The 20,061-nt window shown below is 66.2% G+C and overlaps 13 protein-coding genes across 13 annotated transcripts; 5 read left to right on the forward strand and 8 right to left on the reverse strand.

Moving 5' to 3' along the window:
- Positions 1-1,724: 1,724 nt before the first annotated feature.
- On the forward strand, positions 1,725-3,672 carry LOC62_01G001057 (uncharacterized protein; the record flags this gene model as incomplete). Its single annotated transcript, XM_062767526.1, has 7 exons — positions 1,725-2,093; positions 2,164-2,302; positions 2,328-2,503; positions 2,561-2,666; positions 2,725-3,185; positions 3,259-3,350; positions 3,402-3,672. The coding sequence occupies 7 exons, from the start codon at positions 1,725-1,727 to the stop codon at positions 3,670-3,672; spliced, it is 1,614 nt and encodes a 537-aa protein (XP_062623510.1).
- Positions 3,673-4,052: 380 nt separating this feature from the next.
- pcp (Pyrrolidone-carboxylate peptidase) lies at positions 4,053-4,766 on the forward strand (the record flags this gene model as incomplete). Its single annotated transcript, XM_062767527.1, has 1 exon — positions 4,053-4,766. The coding sequence occupies one exon, from the start codon at positions 4,053-4,055 to the stop codon at positions 4,764-4,766; it is 714 nt and encodes a 237-aa protein (XP_062623511.1).
- A 154-nt stretch (positions 4,767-4,920) lies between these two features.
- Positions 4,921-5,790, reverse strand: LOC62_01G001059 (uncharacterized protein; the record flags this gene model as incomplete). The annotated part of the gene is made up of 2 exons (XM_062767528.1): positions 5,466-5,790; positions 4,921-5,418 (listed from the first exon to the last, which is right to left on the reverse strand). The coding sequence occupies exons 1-2, from the start codon at positions 5,784-5,786 to the stop codon at positions 4,921-4,923; spliced, it is 819 nt and encodes a 272-aa protein (XP_062623512.1). The 5' UTR covers positions 5,787-5,790.
- Positions 5,791-6,509: 719 nt separating this feature from the next.
- On the forward strand, positions 6,510-7,037 carry yoaA (putative N-acetyltransferase YoaA; the record flags this gene model as incomplete). Its single annotated transcript, XM_062767529.1, has 1 exon — positions 6,510-7,037. One exon carries the CDS (start codon positions 6,510-6,512, stop codon positions 7,035-7,037), a length of 528 nt encoding a protein of 175 aa, XP_062623513.1.
- A 28-nt stretch (positions 7,038-7,065) lies between these two features.
- Positions 7,066-7,793, reverse strand: LOC62_01G001061 (uncharacterized protein; the record flags this gene model as incomplete). Its single annotated transcript, XM_062767530.1, has 2 exons — positions 7,522-7,793; positions 7,066-7,476 (listed from the first exon to the last, which is right to left on the reverse strand). Exons 1-2 carry the CDS (start codon positions 7,735-7,737, stop codon positions 7,066-7,068), a joined length of 627 nt encoding a protein of 208 aa, XP_062623514.1. The 5' UTR covers positions 7,738-7,793.
- A 311-nt stretch (positions 7,794-8,104) lies between these two features.
- On the reverse strand, positions 8,105-8,615 carry LOC62_01G001062 (uncharacterized protein; the record flags this gene model as incomplete). The annotated part of the gene is made up of 2 exons (XM_062767531.1): positions 8,105-8,389; positions 8,457-8,615. 2 exons carry the CDS (start codon positions 8,613-8,615, stop codon positions 8,105-8,107), a joined length of 444 nt encoding a protein of 147 aa, XP_062623515.1.
- Positions 8,616-9,090: 475 nt separating this feature from the next.
- Positions 9,091-9,570, reverse strand: LOC62_01G001063 (uncharacterized protein; the record flags this gene model as incomplete). Its single annotated transcript, XM_062767532.1, has 1 exon — positions 9,091-9,570. One exon carries the CDS (start codon positions 9,568-9,570, stop codon positions 9,091-9,093), a length of 480 nt encoding a protein of 159 aa, XP_062623516.1.
- Positions 9,571-10,009: 439 nt separating this feature from the next.
- LOC62_01G001064 (uncharacterized protein) lies at positions 10,010-10,436 on the reverse strand (the record flags this gene model as incomplete). Its single annotated transcript, XM_062767533.1, has 2 exons — positions 10,010-10,261; positions 10,305-10,436. The coding sequence occupies 2 exons, from the start codon at positions 10,434-10,436 to the stop codon at positions 10,010-10,012; spliced, it is 384 nt and encodes a 127-aa protein (XP_062623517.1).
- Positions 10,437-11,039: 603 nt separating this feature from the next.
- LOC62_01G001065 (uncharacterized protein) lies at positions 11,040-11,441 on the reverse strand (the record flags this gene model as incomplete). Its single annotated transcript, XM_062767534.1, has 2 exons — positions 11,040-11,333; positions 11,385-11,441. The coding sequence occupies 2 exons, from the start codon at positions 11,439-11,441 to the stop codon at positions 11,040-11,042; spliced, it is 351 nt and encodes a 116-aa protein (XP_062623518.1).
- Positions 11,442-12,254: 813 nt separating this feature from the next.
- Positions 12,255-13,139, reverse strand: LOC62_01G001066 (uncharacterized protein; the record flags this gene model as incomplete). Its single annotated transcript, XM_062767535.1, has 3 exons — positions 12,255-12,530; positions 12,589-12,695; positions 12,926-13,139. The coding sequence occupies 3 exons, from the start codon at positions 13,137-13,139 to the stop codon at positions 12,255-12,257; spliced, it is 597 nt and encodes a 198-aa protein (XP_062623519.1).
- A 1,359-nt stretch (positions 13,140-14,498) lies between these two features.
- LOC62_01G001067 (uncharacterized protein) lies at positions 14,499-16,043 on the forward strand (the record flags this gene model as incomplete). Its single annotated transcript, XM_062767536.1, has 1 exon — positions 14,499-16,043. The coding sequence occupies one exon, from the start codon at positions 14,499-14,501 to the stop codon at positions 16,041-16,043; it is 1,545 nt and encodes a 514-aa protein (XP_062623520.1).
- A 1,403-nt stretch (positions 16,044-17,446) lies between these two features.
- Positions 17,447-18,501, forward strand: LOC62_01G001068 (uncharacterized protein; the record flags this gene model as incomplete). The annotated part of the gene is made up of 2 exons (XM_062767537.1): positions 17,447-17,698; positions 17,752-18,501. 2 exons carry the CDS (start codon positions 17,447-17,449, stop codon positions 18,499-18,501), a joined length of 1,002 nt encoding a protein of 333 aa, XP_062623521.1.
- A 102-nt stretch (positions 18,502-18,603) lies between these two features.
- SPCC1494.01_1 (UPF0676 protein) lies at positions 18,604-20,046 on the reverse strand. The gene is made up of 3 exons (XM_062767538.1): positions 19,867-20,046; positions 19,531-19,827; positions 18,604-19,452 (listed from the first exon to the last, which is right to left on the reverse strand). Exons 1-3 carry the CDS (start codon positions 19,937-19,939, stop codon positions 18,728-18,730), a joined length of 1,095 nt encoding a protein of 364 aa, XP_062623522.1. The 5' UTR covers positions 19,940-20,046; the 3' UTR covers positions 18,604-18,727.
- Between the last annotated feature and the right edge of the window lie 15 nt (positions 20,047-20,061).

Raw genomic sequence — 20,061 nt, forward strand, 5'->3', positions numbered from 1 at the left:
AGTCGCTCGAGGCAGAGGTGAGCTCGGAGGCAGAGAGGGCATGGTTACACGCAAGACGGGTATCCCACACGAGTGGCCCACGAGGCCTGATCATATAAGGGCAAAGTGAGCTCAGAGTGGGCTCAAGGGCGCCTTCTCGTACCAGCGCACACCTCGCGTCGGTGCCGCTCTCGCTTCGTCCACCAGGAGGAGCAGGAGCAGGAACAGGACAGGCACTTTCATTGGCCCTATGTGCCGAGCTTGTTGTTGTTGCTCCTCGTCCTCGCCGTGGTACTGAATGCCGCCATGTGTTTCAGTGTAGCGGAGGTGGGCTGGAGAAGAGCTTCAGTGGAATGGTGTGAGTGCAAGTCACTGCGCGTGTTGAAACGGCGTCCGTCCTCGCGACCAGGGGTGGTGGAAGGTGGGCAGGCACGGGCCATGGCGCGCACCCCAAACTGTGCTCAAGGCACTTCCGCGGCACATCATCATCCACTGCTTCCTTGCTCTAAAGCTCGAAGCTCCACTCACCACTTGGTTCCTGGAACCTTGCCGCCCAACCCTCCGCCCACCGCAGGCGGCTGCAGAAGAACAAGCGCACACTTGTGCATTTTGGAAAGTAGGCTCTACCCGCGCACGTTCACGTCATCGCTGCCACTACACCGTCGAGGTGACACGGGAGGGGCCCAAGGTTTTCAGACGGGGACAGACATGTGCGTACGACGCTACGGCTCATAGCCTGATTCCCAGCGACGAGGGGTCCACGAGAACCCAATTCTCTGTCATCCCAGCCATTTCTGAGCAACGGGGGTTGGGCGGATGATGATAGCACAGCGACCAGCCCACCGGAAGCCGCGGTGTGGCGGCCCTGTATTACGTCCAACTCTAACCAAGCGTCTTGACAGACTTTCCCCGGGCCCACCATGCGTTCCAGCTCTAATCCGCGCCAGCGGTGCAGCGCACAGCGGCGGCGAGAAGCGCACCCAACAAGAAAATTAAACATTGTGGGCGGCGCGAGCAGCCCGCGGAGATGCACGACGCCCAGCGGCGCCGACGGGATGAGCTTGGTCCGTTTGAGGCGCTCAGGCGCTCACTCCAGCGCCGCCAGAGTGCAAGAAGAGTGGATCGACCCTGCAGCAGCTGCAATAGCTGCAACAGCTGTGTGGGCAGTGTGGCGGCTGCGCAGAGAGAACAGATGAAACGGTGCCTCAAAGTCTCGACGGCGACGGACTCACCATACCGTTGCCGCGTGCTCAACCTTGACTACCCGGCATTGCGCAAGACCCTTGTCGCGACGTGGGTGTGGGGCAGAGGCCAGAGGCGAGTGGGCCGTGTTGCCGCAGAACACGCGGAGTCGTCAACAAGGGGGAAGGAAGGTTATAGCAAGGAGGTGAGGTGAGGTGGGCAGGAGAGCACGATGGCGGGGCTGGGCGTGCGCGCCGCGCCGCGCGCGCGTGTTTGGAAGGGCTCGGCCCCAGCGAGCCCTCCCTTGTCTTGCCAGTTTCCTCGTTGCTGCCCCGAGCTTTGGGGTGACTCCCAGAGTGACCCAGCTGTGCCCCAGCAACCCAGCGAGAGACAGTCGCGTACCCAAGATTTCTGTCTCGGTTCACGACGTGTCACCTCTTCTCAGTTACCTTGACTTACTGACGAGCTCGCCTGCGCGAGCCTGCCAACGTCAACGACGCAACAGAACCGTTCGCCGCCTTCGCAACCGCCTCCGCCTGACCTCCGCTTCCGCCTCCGCCACCATGAGACGCTCCGCCCGCACGCTCATCGTCTATGTCGCGGCGTGTGCCGTCGTCGGCTTCATCTTCATCTCGTCGCCCCACGGGCACGGGTTCACCGCCAGCCTCGAGAACGCGCGCCGCCTCGCCGGCGCCGCCGCTAGCAACGCTGGCGGAGGCGGCAGTGTGAGCGACGTCAGGAGCCAGGCGCTCAGCTTCCTCACCGCGGTGCAGAACCCCGACCCGTCGTACAAGAAGGAGAACTTCCCACAGCACTGGGACTACACCGGCAAGCAGGGCTTCAACGGTGGATACATGTGGTACACCGAGACCAAGCTCCGCGAGCTCACCGCCTGTGCTGTGCGCAACGACTGCCACCCCAACGCTTACAAGGTAGGTGTAGGCGCGAGTGCGACGACGCGGCGGTGTGTCGGTCGGTCGGTTGTTGACACCTCGCGCCCAGGTCGTCATCTTCTCCGGGTGGTACTGCCACGAGACATTCTTCCGTAATTTCGGCGCCGGCGAGGGGACGTGGTGCAAGTCGATGAAGAACTCGCTCGACCGACAGGGCTACACCGTGCTCCTTGCGCGCGACAACCCAGGTGAGTGCGCGGCGCAGCGCGTCAGCGACGGCGTCAGCGACGACGAACAGAACTAACGCGACCCCAGAGTACGCGTACCACATCTACCGCCAGATCCCCGACCTCGTTGTCGGCATCATTGGCGACACGCACAATGGCCACGGCAACATTGACAGGTGGTTCAAGTCCCCTGAGAGGCCTGACGGCATCCCGGCATGGAAGGTGAGTAGCCTCGGAGCTTTGTCATCAGTGTGCCGCCGAGCGCTGCTGAGCCGTTAGTTCTTCCACTTTGGCTTCTTTGGGCTCCGCGACACCACAGTCGTGGGCAACAAGTGGATCGTGAGCGCGCTTCCGAACTGGCACAAGGAGAAGGGCGAGGAGGCCGGTGAGTTTGTTTCTGGCGTGCGCGTTGGGCGGGCAGCGGGCTGATGCTTTTCCCCAAGCGTGGACATGGCTGGGGTACGACCTTCCTCTGATCGACGCGAAGGAGGTCGTGCCGTTCGAGGAGCGCCCGCACCGCGTGTGGATCCTCGCCAAGGACCTGTCGTACTTCTACGACCTCAACGACCTGCTCTCGTGGCCGCTCGACTTCTTCGAGCGCGCCACCCAGGAGCTCAGGCAGAAGTGGCCCGACTTTGAGTTTGTCGGCTCGTTCAACGACCGGCGCTTCATCATCCAGGAGCACCAGAAGGACCAGACCAAGCCCAAGCTCAAGCCGCGCGAGCAGCCCAAGGGCATCGTCGCGCTCGGCGGCGGGGTCGGCGGCGAGGAGGGCACGCTGCTCTCCCCGGCCGAGTTCCGTCGCGAGCTCTCCAACTCGCGCGTCATGCTTGGTATCGGCCGCCCGACCGTCAGCCCGAGCCCGTACGAGGCGATGATGCTGGGTGTGCCGTTCATCAATCCTGTGAGTGGGCGCGCCGAGCTGGGCTGGTGTCAGCCTGTGCACCTGTCATCCTGAACCACGCTTACCTCCCCAGTACTGGCCCGGACCACACGACCCGAACGGGACAGACCACTCGAGCACCTGGCATTGGACACAGCACACGTCGCTGCACTTTGAGAAGCCTCCGTGAGTCGCTCGCTCGCTCGCCCGCCTGCTCCCGACTGACGCACCCCTCAGACACGTCTACAACGCGCTCAGGAACTCGTACGAGTCCTTCATCGAGACCATCACGGCAGCGATGGAGACGCCGTGCCCGCCCAAGCGGATGGAGTGGGTGTCCGAGGAGGCGCAGGACAAGCGCATGCGCGAGTTTATGGAGTTTGACTGGCGCTCGCTCGCCGCCGGGATCCTCGAGGAGCGCCTCAAGGGCAACGAGACGCAGCTCGGCAAGGGCCCGTGGCTCAACGGGCGGCACATCCCGGAGAAGCCTGGACTCTTCGAGTTGTAGGCAGGCAGCGAAGTGCAGGACAATTCGAGGCTGGAGGTCGAGACCATGGGCGGTGTCGCGCGCGCGCGGTGGCCGGCTGGCGCAAGTCGTTCTTTCCCACTGTTGTTAGATAGCTACATACATTTTAGACTCGGAGCATGCGACTGGTTGCGCACAATGGTGATGATGGCGGTGGTGGTGGATGGAATGTGCATGCCGTCGTACCGGCGACTGAAGATGTGGACCAGAGGTGGAGGCGGGATGTTTGGCCCCGCCGGCTGGCGGAGACCGAAGACGACGAGCCGGTGTCCGCGTGGGTGGGGCCGACGAGAAGTAAGCTAGTCAGCGTGGTACCACATCTCCAGCGCGGCGCTCCTCAACTCATCACCACACCATCGACAATGACAAGACTAGACGGCCCAGCAGCAGCAGCCGCAGCAGCGCGCGCGGCCGCCTCCGCGCGCCCCACGCCCGGCCCCGCGCCGATCCTCATAACCGGCTTCGAGCCCTTCGGGGGGGAGAGCACGAACCCGTCCTCGGCGGCGGCGGAGCGCGCCGTCGCCCTGCTGAACGACAGCGGCGTGCCGGCCGTATTTCTCGAAGTGCCGTGCGTGTTCGCGACCGCCGGCAGCGTGGTGCAGGCCGAGGCGGAGCGCATCGGCGCGCGCATCGTCATCTGTGCCGGGCTCGCGGGCAACCGCGCGCGCATCTCGCTCGAGCGCATTGCTATCAACCTCAACGACGCCCGGATCGAGGATAACGCCGGCGCGCAGCCCGTCGACGAGGAGGTGCTTCCGGGCCTCCCGCTCGCCTTCGCCACCCGCCTGCCCGTCAAGCGTGCGCTGCGCGCGCTGAACGCTGCGCGCATCCCCGCCGAGCTCTCCTTCTCCGCCGGCAGCTTCGTGTGCAACGCGCTCTTCTACTACACGCTCGCCAAGCTCCCCGTGGGCACGCCAACCGGGTTCGTCCACGTGCCCCTCGCGTCCGAGATGGGCGTCGACAAGCAGGCGCGCGCGCTGGCCATCGTCGCGCGCGAGACGGTCGCGGCGCTCGAGGAGTCCGCGGCGGCCGGGCGAGTCGTCGACTTCCGCTTCGCTGCTGGCGTTGAGAGCTAGCGCGGAGAAACAAGATGGATACCTGGCATAGTAGTACATGTACGATACCCTATGAATACAGCAGCGGCGATCGCGCGGCCGCGCAGCCGCCACAGAACCAAGAAGATGAAGACTGCTCGTGAAGAAGAAGATGAAGCTGCTTGTGCCCCTGTCATTATGCCCTCAGATTCGCCGGCACCTCCTCGTACCCCGGCAGCTGCTCGCTCACGGCCTCTGACGGCCGGCGCGCAAGCCGCGGGGGCGGCGGCACAGGCGGTGCGGGCGAAGGAGAAGGCGACGGGGAAGGCGGTAGAGGTGATGGCGAGATGGCGGGGTATGCCGTGTGCACGCCGCTCAAGCTGCCGACCGTCGTGGAAGGATAGGCCGCCGGCGCCGTTGCGGAAGGGTACGCGACCGGCGCCTGCCAGCTCGCATCGGGCATCCAGTACCCCTGGCCTTCGGGCGCGCGCACGCCGCCGAGCAGAGGGACATCGCGCACGTCGTGCTCCGTGTTGAGGTTCTTGTGCTTCTTCTTGCGCACGGCGTGCAGGCTCTTGACCCAGTCGACGAACCAGTCGACCGGCCCGCCATAGCTCTTGCTGCTCATGATGCGCCGCTCGCGCGCCAGGTGGCGGCGATACTTGGCATAGTTGGTGCACGGGAGGCACGTGAACTGGGGTGTGAGTAGGCTGCGGGAGAGGAGCTCGGCGTAGCACGCACCAAGATCCACACGAGCACGAAGAAGACGCCGATGCACGGGATGAACCAGTACCAGCTCTTGACGAAGAAGGCCCAGAAGCCGTTCCACGCACGACAGCCCGAGCCGCACCCCGACGATGCGGAGGAAGAGGACGTTGCGCTGCGCGCCGCCGTCGCGCTCGACGTGCGCGTCGCTGTCGTTGTCGTGCTGCTGCTGCCGCTGGAGGTGCTCGAGCCGGGAGGCACGGCGATGTAAGGAAAGCTCGTGGACGACGGCAGGATCTGCGGCAACGCCGCAGCGTGCGTCGTCGCTGCGATGAGCACGAGTCGTAGTAGCCACATGGATGCGCGGGGGAGTGCATGCATCACCTCGACTCTTGGACGCGTTGATATCCCCGCCGCGCCGCGGCATGCACGTTTGTTGTGGTGAACGCCGGCTGGAGTGGGCGGTGCCAAGTACAGCTGTTGTCCCGCTGCCGCGGCTGCCGAATCAGCGGCTGGGCGCGCCACCGACCTCACCGCCCCGGCTAGGCTGCACCGACTTTGCGACTGACTCGTGACGGACGGCCCGATGGCGTCGGGCGTGGCGGGACGCAATGCACGCTGGGTAGAGCCACGGCATGCCGGCCGGTGCACTGGCTGGGCCGACCGTCGCGGCGCTCTTATCTCGGACTAGGAACTGATGCATGCTGTGCGACGCGTCGAGGGTGTCGGCTGGGCCGGATCTTGCCGTTGTGGTGGTTACCGCCAACCCCGGCCCATGTCCTGGGCGTAGCTTGTCGCGTGAGGTCGACTCGAGCTCATCGCTGGAGTTATACGCGCGCGTACACCCACCTCGGCGACATCACCGAGCTCCGCACCACGCCGCGCCGACGGGTGTACCGGGTGCCCCGGCTCCCCTCGGCCCCGCGATAGTCACCACGCGGTGTCGGTCCGTGGGCCCTGACGTAACCGCCGCCGCTCCAAGGTCCACCGACCGCACCGAGCAGAAAGTCAAAAGTCGGCCTCGACCTCGACATCGCTCATCACCACCACCACCACCACCACCACCCCCGACCTCACGCCATGAGCATCAAGACGGCGCGCTTCACCATCTCCCCGCTCACCTCGGCCGACAGGGAAGCGTTCACGGCGTACCGCGCGACCGAGGACACGGCGCGCTACCAGGGCTGGGAGGCGAGCTACTCGCTGTCCGACGCCGACGAGCTGATCGCTGGCCAGCCCGCATCGTTCCCACCACCAGAGGACGGGTGGCTCCAGCTTGCCGTGCACGAGGGGAGCGTGCTCGTCGGCGACGTGGCCGTGCACACGACGACCCAGCCAAACACGTACGAGGTTGGGGTCACCGTCGCGCCGGAACACCAGCGACGCGGCGTCGGCAAGGAGGCGCTCGGGGCCGTCGTTGCCGCGCTCTTCGACCAGCACAAGGCGCACCGCGTGACTGCCGAAACCGACGCGCGGAACGACGCAGTCGGCGCACTCCTCAAGTCGCTCGGATTCGTGCACGAGGGCCGCGCCCGCGAGGCAGACTTCTTCAAGGGCGAGTGGGTCAGCCTCGACTCGTGGGCCGTGCTCGCGAGTGACAGGCGATAGCGATGTCACATGCATATTCTACAGGGTTCTACGGGGCGCGGGCCTTGGGGTCGGTGAGCGAGTATGCCGGCGGGGGCGCTTCCTCGCCCTCCTCGGCGACGTTGCGGCTGGAGGATGCGACGGCGTTGGCAGGCGGCGCGGGGGCAGGCGTCGAGCTCGACGACGCAGCCAAGCGCGCCGAGACGGGCGGCACGGCGGGCGGCGTCTCGTCGGGCCCAGGCTTGACGTGTGCCGGCGGGGGCGGGGGCGGCGGCCTGTGCGCCGCCGCCGTAGCCGCGGCGTCCTCCTCCGCCTGCAGCCTGCGCGCGAGGGCCAGGCTGTCGGGGTCCTCTGGGCGCGAGTGCGAGGTGACGACCCACGGCTCGCGGAGGAAGGTTGCGCTCTCCGGTAGCGGGGGGCGGGCGGCGCGTCGCGCAGCACGGCGGTTACGCATCTTGCCCTGTGTGTGTGAGCTGTATCCTATCCGGAGAAAGCAGGCACGCACGCAGATGGCGCAGAGAAACATTAGCACCAGGATGGTGAGGGCGATCGCTATGATCTTGATGGTGCTGGACGAGAGCTTGGAGGACGAGGAGGACGATGAGCTGGGCAGGGGCGCAGTGTACGCTGCCCATGCAGGGGTTGTGGTGTTGGGCACTGGGGTGCCGCGGGCGACACCGGCAAGGAGGAGCACCGCGAGCGCGAGACGGCGCGGCGCCATTGGCGTGGCTGGGCGGTGGTCGGTGGAGGCTAGGTGTTGTGGTTGAGGTCGCTGTGGTTGGTTGGACATGCAGTCGCTGCACGACGACGCACGACGCATTATCTACTGTTCCTCGCTGTCAGTCTATTCCCTGTTACAGGTCTATTTCCGTCATCGTCGCCAGACAGATCAGATCTGGCTGCGCACGGCGGCGGTGCCACCCAAACGACGCCACGGGCGGTGCGGATCAGCAGCGGCGGTGCCTCATGCCGGTGGGCGCGGGGTAGATAACGCTGCCGCTTGCGTCGGTCGGGCGGAGCTCGGCCGGCCGGCCCGACAAACCCTCGACTCGAGACGGGGATACTGATACATCATCCTGCAAGCGGGTCTATGACGCAGCCGTGGTGGGGGTATATGCTGGCGGCGGCGCGGTCGAGGCATCGCTTATCGGGGGCCCGGTGTCCGCGCTCGGCGGAGGCGGCGGATGGTGCGAGTGGAACGACGCGTGGTGCTCCGGCGGTGGTGGCGGGACGACGGGGTACTGGCCCTGGCCCTCGGGGAACGGGTTCGCGGGGTACGCTGGCGCGCGGACCGAGTGCACCCCGTCGGTGTGGTACACCTGCACGACGGGCAACGAGGACCGCGGGGCAAGGGGGCGGGGGGACGCTGCGCGCTGCGGAGGAAGTGTCAGCGTGCCCGCGACGTGAGCGCCAGCTTGCAGCTGGCGCCGCGCCACTTACCGCGATGGCCGTCCCGGCCCCGATGAGCACCAGCACCACGACGACGGCGATGAGCGCGATCTGCCATCCGGGGAGGCTGGGCGGGGCGTAGTAGTATGACTGGGCGGCGGCGGGGTGCGCGAGGAGGAGCGCGACGAGGGCGACGGCCAGTGGGTGCATGGTGCTTGCTAGCGTGCTCTCTTGGTGTCGTGTCTTGGTGGGATGGGCGTGGCGTGCAGGCCGTACTTAACCGTCCAACTTGCACGCCCGCGCGCGCCCTCGTCGCGTCGCCGCTCACACCGCGCTCACGCCGCGCGCATGTGCCAAGACAACCCGCTCGACCGACCAACTGCACGACGTCGTGTGCGCTTGGGCTCGCATGACGTGCTGTGGTATCGCATGGGCTGGTTGGGCGTGGGCGTGGATTTCGAGTGGCCCGGGTGAAGCGCGGATACGCTGAGCTGATGGAGGTGAGTGCACAACCGTGCAGAGTAGGTGGTATGGCACCACAGCATCATCAACCGCCACGCCACATGAGGCGGCACCGACATGAGGCCGGGCATTCGCGGATCGAGTTCAGTTACGATACAGTACATACAGTGCATTATGCTACAGAGACTGGATACGCTACGACACCGGGACCAAGGTCGGGACGCTACAATGTCGAAGTGTACGCCGGCGGTGCGCTGCGCGGAGGGGGCGACATGGGGCGTACGGCCGGCCCCGACCCGGACGCAGGAGCAGGCGGCGGCGGGACGGGCGGGTATGGCGCCGCTGGGGCAGGAGGTCGAGTGACCGCGGGGCCGGGGTACACGGGCAGCGTGGGCACGGTGTACACCTGCGTGACGCGGAGCGGCGGCGGCATAGCAGGGATGGGGGGGACATATGTCCTCGGCCCGGAGTTACGGCGTACGGCTGCCTTTGGGGGCCTCAGCTTGGCCCCGTGCGCGTAGGAGGCGACACTCACCACGATGGAAGCTATTATTGAGCCTACGACGATGACCCCGAAGATTATGATCGGCGCAAAGATCCAGCTTGGCGGGCCGGACGGGCCCGAGTTGTAGCTGTAGCTGTATGGTGCCGCGAGGGCGGGGGTGGCGACGAGGACAGCGGCGAGGAGTGGTAGTAGTGGCATGGCGGTGGTGTGCTTGGGGTCCCCGGCGCCGAGCAGAGGCTTATGTACTACGCTTGTGCATGCACATAACCCCCGCCCCGCGCTGACGCCGCCGCATGTACCCCCCGACCGATACATGTGCCGAGCAAGCCGAGCTGTGTTGAGGGGCCACGATGAGGCGGTGTGCAACGGTGCAACAGGCACCATGCCGCCACGCCGAAACATGACGATGACGGCGCCAGGCACTCCACCACGGCTAGCTTGGCATCATCGGCAGTGAGCATGGCTAGCATGGCACATGAGAGTGTAGCGCCAGATCTGGATGCGTTGGATACGGATACAGTGCATATGTAGGCTACAGTGGAGCGTGGGCTCGGCGCGCGATTCACGATAGTGGTGTGGCTACACGGCTAGCTTCACGTCGCTCGATGGGGCGGCCTTCGGAACGGCCGCGATGTGGCTACACGAACTGCTTCACCACGCTCGACGAGAGTGCCTTCGGAGGGGCCGTGACGACGTCCGAGGGGACATGTGGTGGCGGCGACGCCTGCACAGGTGGTGGATGCGGCGCGTCCTCCTTCGGCCCGACCTGCAGCTGCTCCTGCTGCTCTGCGCCGACAGCCGGCGCCTCGCCCGCCTCCGCCTGAGCAGCGGCGCGCGCAGCTGCCCTCTGCTTCTTCTGAGCCTCCACCCACCAGTAGAGGAGGAACACCTGGTTGGTCAGCGACGACGAGGAGGCTGCACACTGCACGCACGACGAAGAACAGCGGGGGCAAGATCATCGCCAGGCGCTTGCCGCTCCAGTGCCCGCTGCCGCCCCAGTCGCCTCCGCCGCTGATTCTGCGGCGGGCGAGGTGGGCTGGTGGTGGTGGTGGTGTTGGTGGCATTGTGTGGGTGTGTGTGTGGCGAGGGGGAGGGGCGAGGGAGCGTCCCCGTCGCGCCGTCGCCGGCTTATAGGCGCAGGCGCTCGCCTCGACACCAATCGCACCACCGTAGCAAGAGTGGGTCTGCCGATTCGGGGTTGTTGCCAGCGCGGCGATGCAGCACCACCCACCCACTCGGCACGCCGTGTCCTTGCCTTTCTTTCGGGGTGGCGACGAGCAATCTGCTGCTGCGAAGCTAGCGCCGCGTGACCACTTGCGATTGTAGCTGCTGCTCTGCTATTCCGCGCGCGGTTGACGCCGATAGGCGGTCATTTGGGTTATTTTTATGTTTTCCTTTTCATTCAGCGGGCTCGATGAAACGTCTCGCCGCTGGATGTGGCTTGCTTGCCCTGCTGCATGAGGTGGGCAAGCCGGGTGGGTCGGTCGGTCGTCTGCATCACGTGTTGAGCTGGCGCCGCCACATGCACAGGCAGGCATCCGGCGGAGCCGCCTGCCTACCTTGCGCCGCCCGACGACGTGGGAACGATACAGTGCATTATACTATGATTATTATACGGCGCCACGCCCAGCCAGCCTCGGTGAGCCCAGGCGGAGAGGAGGCTACTGCTATTTCGCTGAAGGCCGGTATGGCGGCAGACTCGTCACGGGGCTTGGCGGCAGATGTGCCGGTGTCGGCGCCGAGGGCACGCTGAGCCGCTGTCCGACCGGCGCAGCAGCGTACGGCGGGGGCGGCAGCGCCGCCTGCGCCTGCGCCTGTGCCTCGGTGTGCCGCCGCCCGGCAAACCACGCCGACGCGGGCGCCTCGCCGCGCGTGAAGGGCGTGCTTCGCACCTCGTTGTCTCGCGTCGCAGCCCCAGGCCGGCACTTGCTGATTTGGTATAGTATCCCAATGACGATGACCTGGTCGTGTTCGTGGTCAGATTGACGTTGGCGCCCAGCGAAAGTACTTACCAGGCCGACGATGGAGCCGAGGACGGCCCCCATGATGGTCACTTGCTTGCGGTTCATGGTGCCCCCTCTTCCCCCGGCGGCCCAGCGGCGCGCAAGGGTATGCAGGTGGTTCAGTAGTAGTGGTGGTGGTGGTGGTGTTGGTGGCATTGTGGGGGTTGTGGGGTGGTCGCGTCGGTGGAGCGCGCACGGCGTCGTCTTATAGATCGTGTGCACGCCGCGCTACGTACATGCACACAAATGCCAAGCCAAGGCGCTCGGCACGTCGTCGGCGCGCGAGGCAGATGGGGCCGAGACCCATGCTGTTTGATGGCTGGAGCGGCAGTGCAGACGCACTCCGCTTCGGGGTGACGGACGACTGGGCTGGTGAAGCTGGCGCCGATACGGCCGCCTGTGCGTGCTCCGGGGTGAAACGCCTTGCTTCATCGCGGCTCCTGGATTCTAACGCGGCCCAAACCAAGCCTTGGCGCCCTCGGTCGGCCCTGCAACCCCGTCCGCCGACAGCAGCCAGTTGGCAGAGCCACACACCGCCTTGCTCGTCGCGGTGACGACGCATCACGTGCCTCTGCACCCTTGCCCTGTTACAGGTGCCTCGGCGTCGTGAGTCGTTGTGCGACACCGTAAGTACTCATCATCGTCGGCTCCACTCTGCGAGGGTCTGTACATGCATTCATGTGGGCGCGTCTGCATCACGTGTTGTTGCACCTATGCGCCGTGACGCTGGCGGCCAGGCATCCGGCGGAGCAGCCTGCCTGCCTTGCGCTGCCCGACAACTGCTGACATGTGGGAACGATACAGTGCATTATACTATGATTATTATACTGCGCCACGCCCAGCCAGCCTCAGTGACCCCAGGCGGGGAGGAGGCTACTGCTATTTCGCTGAAGGCCGGTATGGCGGCAGACTCGTCACGGGGCTAGGCGGCAGATGTGCCGCCGCAGGCGGCGAGGGCATGCTGAGCGGCTGTGCGACCAGAGACGTAACGTATGGCGGGGGCGGGACCGGCGGGCTCTGGGCTTCGGCGTCACGGCGCGCAAACCACGCCGAAGCGGGCGCCTCGCCGCGCGTGAAGGGCGTGCTCCGCACCTCGTCCTCCCCGGGCGGGACGCGGCGCTTGTTCTTCTCGTAGAGTACTCGGAGGACGACTACCTGGGCGCGGTTAGACTCAGACAGGGCAAAGCCGTGCCGTGGGGAAGCTGGTACGCACGACGATGAAGAGGGGCACGAGGATCGCCGCGATGATGCCGCCTTGCTTGGCGGTCAGGTTGCCGCTTCCAAACCGGCTATCACGGCGCGCGAGGGTGTGCAGGTGGTCTAGTGGTGGGTGGTGCCGGTGGCATTGTGTGCGGTGGTGCTGGTGGCATTGCAGCTCGCCGATGTCAGTCGCGCGGCCTTATAGATAGATAGCGCACACGCGCCACGCCACATGCGCATGCCAAGCCTACGCGCTCGGCACCCTCGGCACCAGGGCGGCACCAGGGCCTAGACGGATGGTGATGGCTGGAGCGGCGGTGCAGCCTCTCCGCTTCGGGGTGACGACAGACTAGTGAGCATGGGTGGCGCCGATACGGCCGTGGGCGGGTGGAACGCCTTCATGGCTGCTCCTGGAGCTCCAACGCCACCGGAAGTCCCGTGCGGGGCTGCCGAGGTGCAAGGCGCGAGTTGGCAGAGCCACACCGCCTCGTTGCGCGGCGCGCGCGACGGCGCATCACGTGCCACGTTGCCTGCTCGCTTGTCGGGTTGCTTGCCCTGGGACATGTGCCTCGGCGTTGCGTCGGGACGACCTGGGCGTCAGTGGGGGGGGGGGGGGTCTGGAAGAATTCATGGTCGTCTCCACGCTGCCCAGCCTGTGCATGCAAGGCGAGCTGGGGGTATGTGCGCCGGCTTGGCCATGACAATCTGGCGAAGCTAGCTGACATGGAGCGCATTTCGTGGCCCAACATTGTCTGCGGCCCTCGCGGCCAAGAACGGCGCCTCGCATCCGGCTACCACCTTCCACCTATGTACCGTCGCCACTCGCCCCGCGCCACTGACGCTCATCTCACCTCATCCACTCCACTCCACCCGACTCGACTCGACTCGGCAGGCACGCCGCTGCCGTCTCGGCATCCTCTCCTCCCCTCCCCTGCAGCAGATTCCTCTTGGCCCCTTGGCACACGACAAACCCCTCACTCACATCCGCAGCTGCCGATCCCACCGGTGCAGCGCTGATTGGCGCGATAAGGGCGCAGCATCAGCATGCCCAGCTGGGTCATCAGCTGACGGTCTTGTCCGTGACGCCGGACAGACTGGATTTGGCCGGGTTTGGAGCCGCCCAGCACGCCAGCACCGGCCTCAGCGTCGTCGTCGTCCCCGTCGCGATTTTGCCGGCCAAAGCGAGCTGCACGTCGACGTCATGATCTGCAGGCACGGGGCGTGGTGCCGCTTGGGTGGTGCCTCGCTGCCTCTTGACCCAAATGCCCGTGCTCGCGGCACCGCTTATTCAGCCACCCCCCTTTCCTGACACCGCATTTGGGCGTCACTCCCTGCGCTAAAGCTACACCGGCGCGGCGCACGGAGAGGCGACGGCCGAGAGAGCACGACGACAAGCACGGCGCCGACGGCATGCACCGAAGTTAGTTTATGCAAAACTGGACCCAGACAGCGACGCGATAGGCATTCCAAAAGTATACCCAGTAACCGGGTACCAGCGTCACTGCTCTGCTCTGCCCTGCCCTGCCCTGCGCACGTTGGATCGCGCCAAGGATCAACCAAGTCAACTGCCGCTGGAGCCACCTTGGAGCCGGCGCTCGAGCCGCGGGGAGCCACCCACCGACCGGCCTGCGCCGTGTCTTGGCGACCCGCCAACTCGCACCGCATGTGTGATTTAACCCTGGACACAAACCACAAACTCGAATGCACGCACTCACTACTCTCTCTCTCCACAATCCATCCATCCATCTCAAGCATTCACTGACTGACTGCTGCTTGCCTCTGCTCACACAACCACTACGTACACTACACTGCCCTGTCGATCACATCGATCACACACACCACACCAGCCCCCCCACCCACACGCAGGCTGCCCCAGCGCCCCGCCCGCGCAACCCCTCCCCCACACCCCGCCCCCATGATATCATGACCCACTACCACGGCACAACCGAATGCAACTGTGACACCTGGCGGCGCGCCGAGCTCGTCGGCATCGTGCTCGCCGCCGTGGCTGCCTACGTCGTGCTCCCGCCCTGGCTCCTGGTCGTAGCCGCAGCAGGGTACTGGATCCATCTTCTCCGCTCGAGGCGGGCCGCCGGCCCGTCCCCAGGCGAGGTGCTCGCCGCGCTCGCGCCGACCGAGCGCAAGGTGACGGCGTCGGCGTCGTCGCCAACATCCCCCACCTCGCCCGTCGCCCTCCCGCCCGCCATCACGCCCCTCACCGAGCCCGTGGGCGAAGACGAGTACCGCATCACACCGTTCATCTTCACCTCTGAGCCCGAGGAGCACGCCCACGGGCATGAGCACGATGAGGATGCGGCCGCACCCCCCAGCACTCGCCGAGACACACCTCGCGACATCAAGGCGGCGCTCCTGGCCCCCGCCATCATGATCACCTCGGAGGATGACGACGACACCGTCACCACCACCACCATGAACGCAGCAGCCCTCTCGGACGCCAAGGCCGTAGACGCCAAGATTGACAAGATTCTCGGCGGCGAGCGTGGACCAAACATCTCGCACGGGCGACGCAGGCGCAAGCTCAAGGCGCCTCCCGCATACTCTGCCACGGCGAACAAGCTCGAGACGGTGCTCGAAGTCGACCACGGCGCCGACAACGACGACGAATGTGTGTCGGACACGGAGCTCGACTATGCTCAGCCTCCGCCGTACGCGCCGTCGCCGATCCTCGGGCCAACCCTGGTGCCACCCACGGCGGGCCACCACCGCAGCCACAGCGCCGGTGAAGCCGACTTTGACGCAGCCGCCAAGGCCGCACTCCGTCTCGACGTCGAGCGCGAGATTGAGCGTATTGAGCGCCAGCGCCAGCTGGAGCGCGAACGTGCGCGCGAGCTGGAACGCGAGCAGCGCAACGTCGACCCGCTTGTCGCTGCCGAACTGCTCGCTGAGATCCAGCGTGCACGAGAGCTACACGCGGCGAGTGTACAGGCGTCGACTTCCACCTCGAGCCCCAAGCTCCGCCCGCGCTCCGACTCGGCGTCGTCGACGGCGACCCGCCGCCTGCCACGCACGCCGCTTGCGCGCCTCTCTCTTCCGGATGACAGCGACACGTCGTCCGTGTTCAGCTTTGACCTCGACGCGCCATACGACGGCCAGGTCGACGCAGACATTGACGAGCTGCTCCTCTCCCCCGCGTCCATGGTGTCGGGTTTTGAAGGCGAGAGCAGCAGCGCCGCCGCGCGCGCCATCCTCCGTGCCAAGTCGGCCCGCTCGCGCATCGCCAGCATCCGCCGCAAGCGCACCGACTCGGGCGAGACGGCCGACTCGGAGGCCAGCAGCCCCATGTCCCCGCAGGACCGCAAGGGTAAGGGCAGTGGTGGCCCGGGGACACCGGTGGACCGCAAGGGAAAAGGCAGAGCGATCCCGTCGCTGCCGCCGATGAGCTACGCGTTTGGCTCGCCGGTGGTTCTGCCCGCGACGCCGCGTTGGCGCGAGGGCAGATCGGAGTGAACCTAAGTTTGCATCGCTATAATTGTATTCCTAGTCTGTTGTACAGTATCACGGATGTATAGTATGCTGTGATGTGCGGGGGGAGTGGCAGTGGCGAGGAGGAGGAGTGGCGAGGAGGAGGAGTGGCGAGGCGAGTGGGGGTGACGATGGCAGTGGCGACGAGTGGCGAGGCCACTAGCAGGAGCGACGAGTGGCCACCACGCGCCAGTAGTCAGTGCCGTTCAACGAGTGGCGAGGGCAAGACAGCCAACACTGCCAGCTGAGCAGCCCAAGCCGCATCCTCACAAGCCGCGATACCCGGTGGAGCGAGCAACATGTGACCAGCCCAAGGTCGGCGGTGGCAGACGGCACCGCAGCGGGCATGGGGTAGGGTATGGGAGGTAGGTGTACCTGCAGATCGCGTCCGCCGGTGCGTCATGCCCAGACGAGCGAGCTCCGGCACGGATCAATCAACAGCCAATCAACCGCATCAGGCCTTATCTGTAGTCTGCGCAGCGAGGCGATGGATGACAAACGAAGTCGGTGCCGGAGTCGAATCCCGCCAGTCCGACGTCGCGGAGTGAGGCGCCGTGGCACTTGGTGTTGGTGACGACACTCGCGCCGTGCTCGCCGGACGAGATAACAACGTGCGTGTCTATGTAATGACAGCGGGGGGTGGTGCTGGCGCTCTCCCCACACTGCTGCTACACCATGCCACCGCTCGCCGTCCTCCCACCCCAAGTACCAAGCTGGGCTGTCCCCGTCGCTTTGGTGGGTATACACTGCCCCCGGAAGGCCGCTCACGCGCAGACGGTGCTCGCCGCCACTGCCGCCGTCATTCTCCGCGCATGCATCCTCCTCCGCCGACGTCGCCGGACGCGCACGCCGACCGCTGTGGCAGTGGGCGGGAAGCAGCCTTCCCTTTGGCCCCCCGCTCCGCCTCCGCTGTCAGCGAGGTCGAAGCTCCTTCCGCGGGCCGCGAAGGACAAGCTTCCCCTGCCCTCGCCACGACGGAGCGCGTCCAGTCCCCGTCCGCCCCCTCCACCGCCGTGCCCGTTCGGCGACTCGTGCCCCGACTGCGTGTAGACCATCCCACTGTTCCGACCCGCTTGCATCCTGTACGACAGCCATAGCCCCTGCAATGTATTGTTGTAATGTACCACCTACGTCTCTTGGCACACACACCGCCACAGTGGGGCCGTGCCGACGCAGCCGGTGCACCCGGTGCGTCCTCCACCAAGCAGAGCGGTACCGTCGAAGCATGCAGAGCCTAGGACGACGCAGTCGATGTCGATGTCGAACCCCCAGGTCGGTGCGTGCGCGTGAGGCCTCAGCGCGGTGCGAGCGGCGGCGCGGGGTACTACTTAACCGGCTCGACCATCTTGCCACCACCACCACTACCCCCAGCCCAACAAACAAACACAATGCCCCCCTCCGTCATCCCCCTCGCGGCGCCACGGCGGCCGCCAGCCAACCTGGCCGACCTGGCCTCCTTCGGCGTCGAACATGCCCAAGCACCGCTTCCTGCGCCCCTCGCGCCGCCGGACTCGGACAGCGAAGGCGAGACCCCGCCCGTTGTGGTCGCCGCCAGACAGCGGCGCGACGTCGTGCTCCTCATCGCGCTGGTCATCGCCGTGCCTAGTGTCTTCTTGCTCGTCCTTGCCGCCGGCTTGATCGTGAGTGCGGCGTCGTGGGTGGGTGCATTCTCAAGCTAACGCCGGGCTCACAGTACCACTACGCCTCCCCCCGCCCCCGTACGAAACCCGCCCGCCCGCCCAAGGCGCACGCATCAGGCAGCGACACCGACTTCTCCGACGTCGACCTGGGCGCCGACCCGCCGCCGTACGACGGCAGCCTCAAGCCCCCCGCGAATGCCAACGCGGCCGAGAAGACGCGCGCGCCGCCCAAGCGCGTGTGGTATGAGAAGCCTGGCGTGGTGCCGTATGGCGCTGCTGTGACGGTGTTTCCCGTGTCGCTCGACGCCGCCACCTTGAGCGACGAGAAGGAGTGGGAGAAGTCCAAGGCGAAGGAGAAGGAGGCGGAAGCGGATGCCGTGGCCGAAGCCCACAAGCCCGACAGCCCTGCCTCCCCACCCCGCCACCTCTCCTCGCCGCTCACACTCCCGCCCACCCTCCCCGCCTCCCCAGCGTACACCTTCCGCCCCGACCCGCCAAGCGAAGCGCTCGAAGCGCACGAGCCCCCCCAGCCGCCGTGCGCATGCACCGAGCCGACGTGCCCCGGCGGAGCGCTGGCGTTCGCCTCCGGGCCGCGCAGGCGGCACCCGCATGCCGCCGACGCGGACGAGTGGTCCGACTCGAGCTCGGGCGACGAGGTGAAGACGGTCGTTGTCAAGGGACCCGCGCGTACCCCGTCCTGCGCGTGCGACGAGCCATCCTGCCCCGGCGGGGAGATCGCTGCCGCTGGTCTCCGCCGCCGCCGCCGGCTTGGGCGCCCGTGGTGGCGCCGTGTGTTTGACTAGCTAGCAAGAACGTAGTGCCACGCTCCTTTGACGAGTATTGCCACACTCCCTGTACGCGTTGTGTAGTGCCACGCACCCCTTGTACGCTCTGCTGTGTAGTCCCGATGATGTAAGTGCATGGCAACGAGGTACTACTTGCTAGGTCAAGCCTACTGCCTTCATCTTTCCCACCTCCACTCGCTGCTCGCCGCTCGCCGCTCGCCTGCGGCTCGCGGCTCGCAGCCACTCAATCATGATACCTCCCCTTGAACCCCGGCACAATCTCCTCGCCGTCCCTAAACCTGAACGCCTCGCTCTTCTTCTGCTGCCACGTCTGCTTCTTCTGCGTAAACTCGCCCATGGTGGGCACGTCGAGGCCCTCGCGCTCAAACTCGTTCTGCGTGAAGCCCTCGCGCTGGAGCCGGGGGCTCGGGACCGTGTTCAGCCGCACGTCGTTGTGCGGGCGGGCGAAATACAGCAGCCCGAGGCGGTCGACGTGCCGCTGGTCCGCGGGCGGCAGGTGTACCCTGTGGATCGTGCTCTTGACGTAGTTCCCCGTCAGGAAAGACAGCGCGTCGCAAGTGTTGACAGTCAGGCTCGCGTCGAGCGGCTTCGCCCATTTCCAGTCGCCTGTGCCGTGGTCCTTGATCTGCAGCGCCGCCACGGGCTGGCGGAAGAGCAGCGTGATCGACCCCAGGTCGGTATGGCCCTGCGAGTACAGCCCGTCGCCGGCCAGCAGGCGCTCCTGCTCCTCGGGCGTGTACTTTGAGTACAGCATGTAGCGCAGGTGGTCCTCGGTGCGCACGTCGTACTGGTGGATGTTGGTCAGGTAGTCGGACGGCAGCTCGAGCGCCTCGGCGATGAGCGTGAGCAAGGGGTCGAGGACCTTGTCATGGAGGAGTTTCTGGAAGTCGCGGATCTCGTCGAGGTTGGTCTTGATGACGTCGGGGAACTCCTGGGGAACTTGGTACTCTGGGCGTGAGGCGAGGCGTCAGCCAGCCTCGCCGCCTGGTCTCCTGCTTCCCTCGCCCCAACCCCCACCCCACTCACTGGGAATATTGTACACCTCGGTCCGATCACGCACGCCATTCGCAAGCACCCGCCGCCCGGCAGGCCGGTACCCATTGTACTCGCCATTGTCGAGGTCTGGGACGTACTTGAGCTTCTCGTCCAGCGGGAGGGAGTAGAACTCCTGCCCGAGGGCAAACTGCCGGTCGACAGTCGCCTGCGGGATGCCAAAGCCCGTGACGTAGAAGAAGCCCTTTGTGCGGACGGCGTCGATGAGGGTCGTGGCCAGCTGCGCGCGGCCGGCCTCGGTGTCGTACAGCGACAGGTCGATCGTGGGGACTGCGGGGTTAGCGGGGACGAGGTGGCCGCCGCACTCACGATCGGCCCAGTCCAACGCCGCCTTGGTCTCGGGGACGTGCTCGTAGCTGCTCAGCGGGACGGCGATGGGCATGGTGTGTGGTGGTGTGATGTGGGGAGTCAGTCTACATGCCCCTCCAGCCAAGATATACTCGCGTCGCGCTCGGCTGACTGATGCACGCGCGGTGAGTCCGACAAGTGAATACAGTTCGGTGA

The sequence above is a fragment of the Vanrija pseudolonga genome, chromosome 1 (genome assembly GCF_020906515.1).
Source record: "Vanrija pseudolonga chromosome 1, complete sequence".
In the NCBI taxonomy this organism is placed as follows: domain Eukaryota; kingdom Fungi; phylum Basidiomycota; class Tremellomycetes; order Trichosporonales; family Trichosporonaceae; genus Vanrija; species Vanrija pseudolonga.

Bases quoted from the DNA above. Each gene is read 5' to 3' on its own strand.
- SPCC1494.01_1 (XM_062767538.1), bottom strand. From the start codon at position 19,939: ATGCCCATCGCCGTCCCGCTGAGCAGCTACGAGCACGTCCCCGAGACC. The intron at 19,828-19,866 runs GTGAGTGCGGCG...CTAACCCCGCAG, and splicing joins GGCGTTGGACTGGGCCGATC to TCCCCACGATCGACCTGTCG. The intron at 19,453-19,530 runs GTGAGTGGGGTG...CCTCACGCCCAG, and splicing joins CGAGGTGTACAATATTCCCA to AGTACCAAGTTCCCCAGGAG.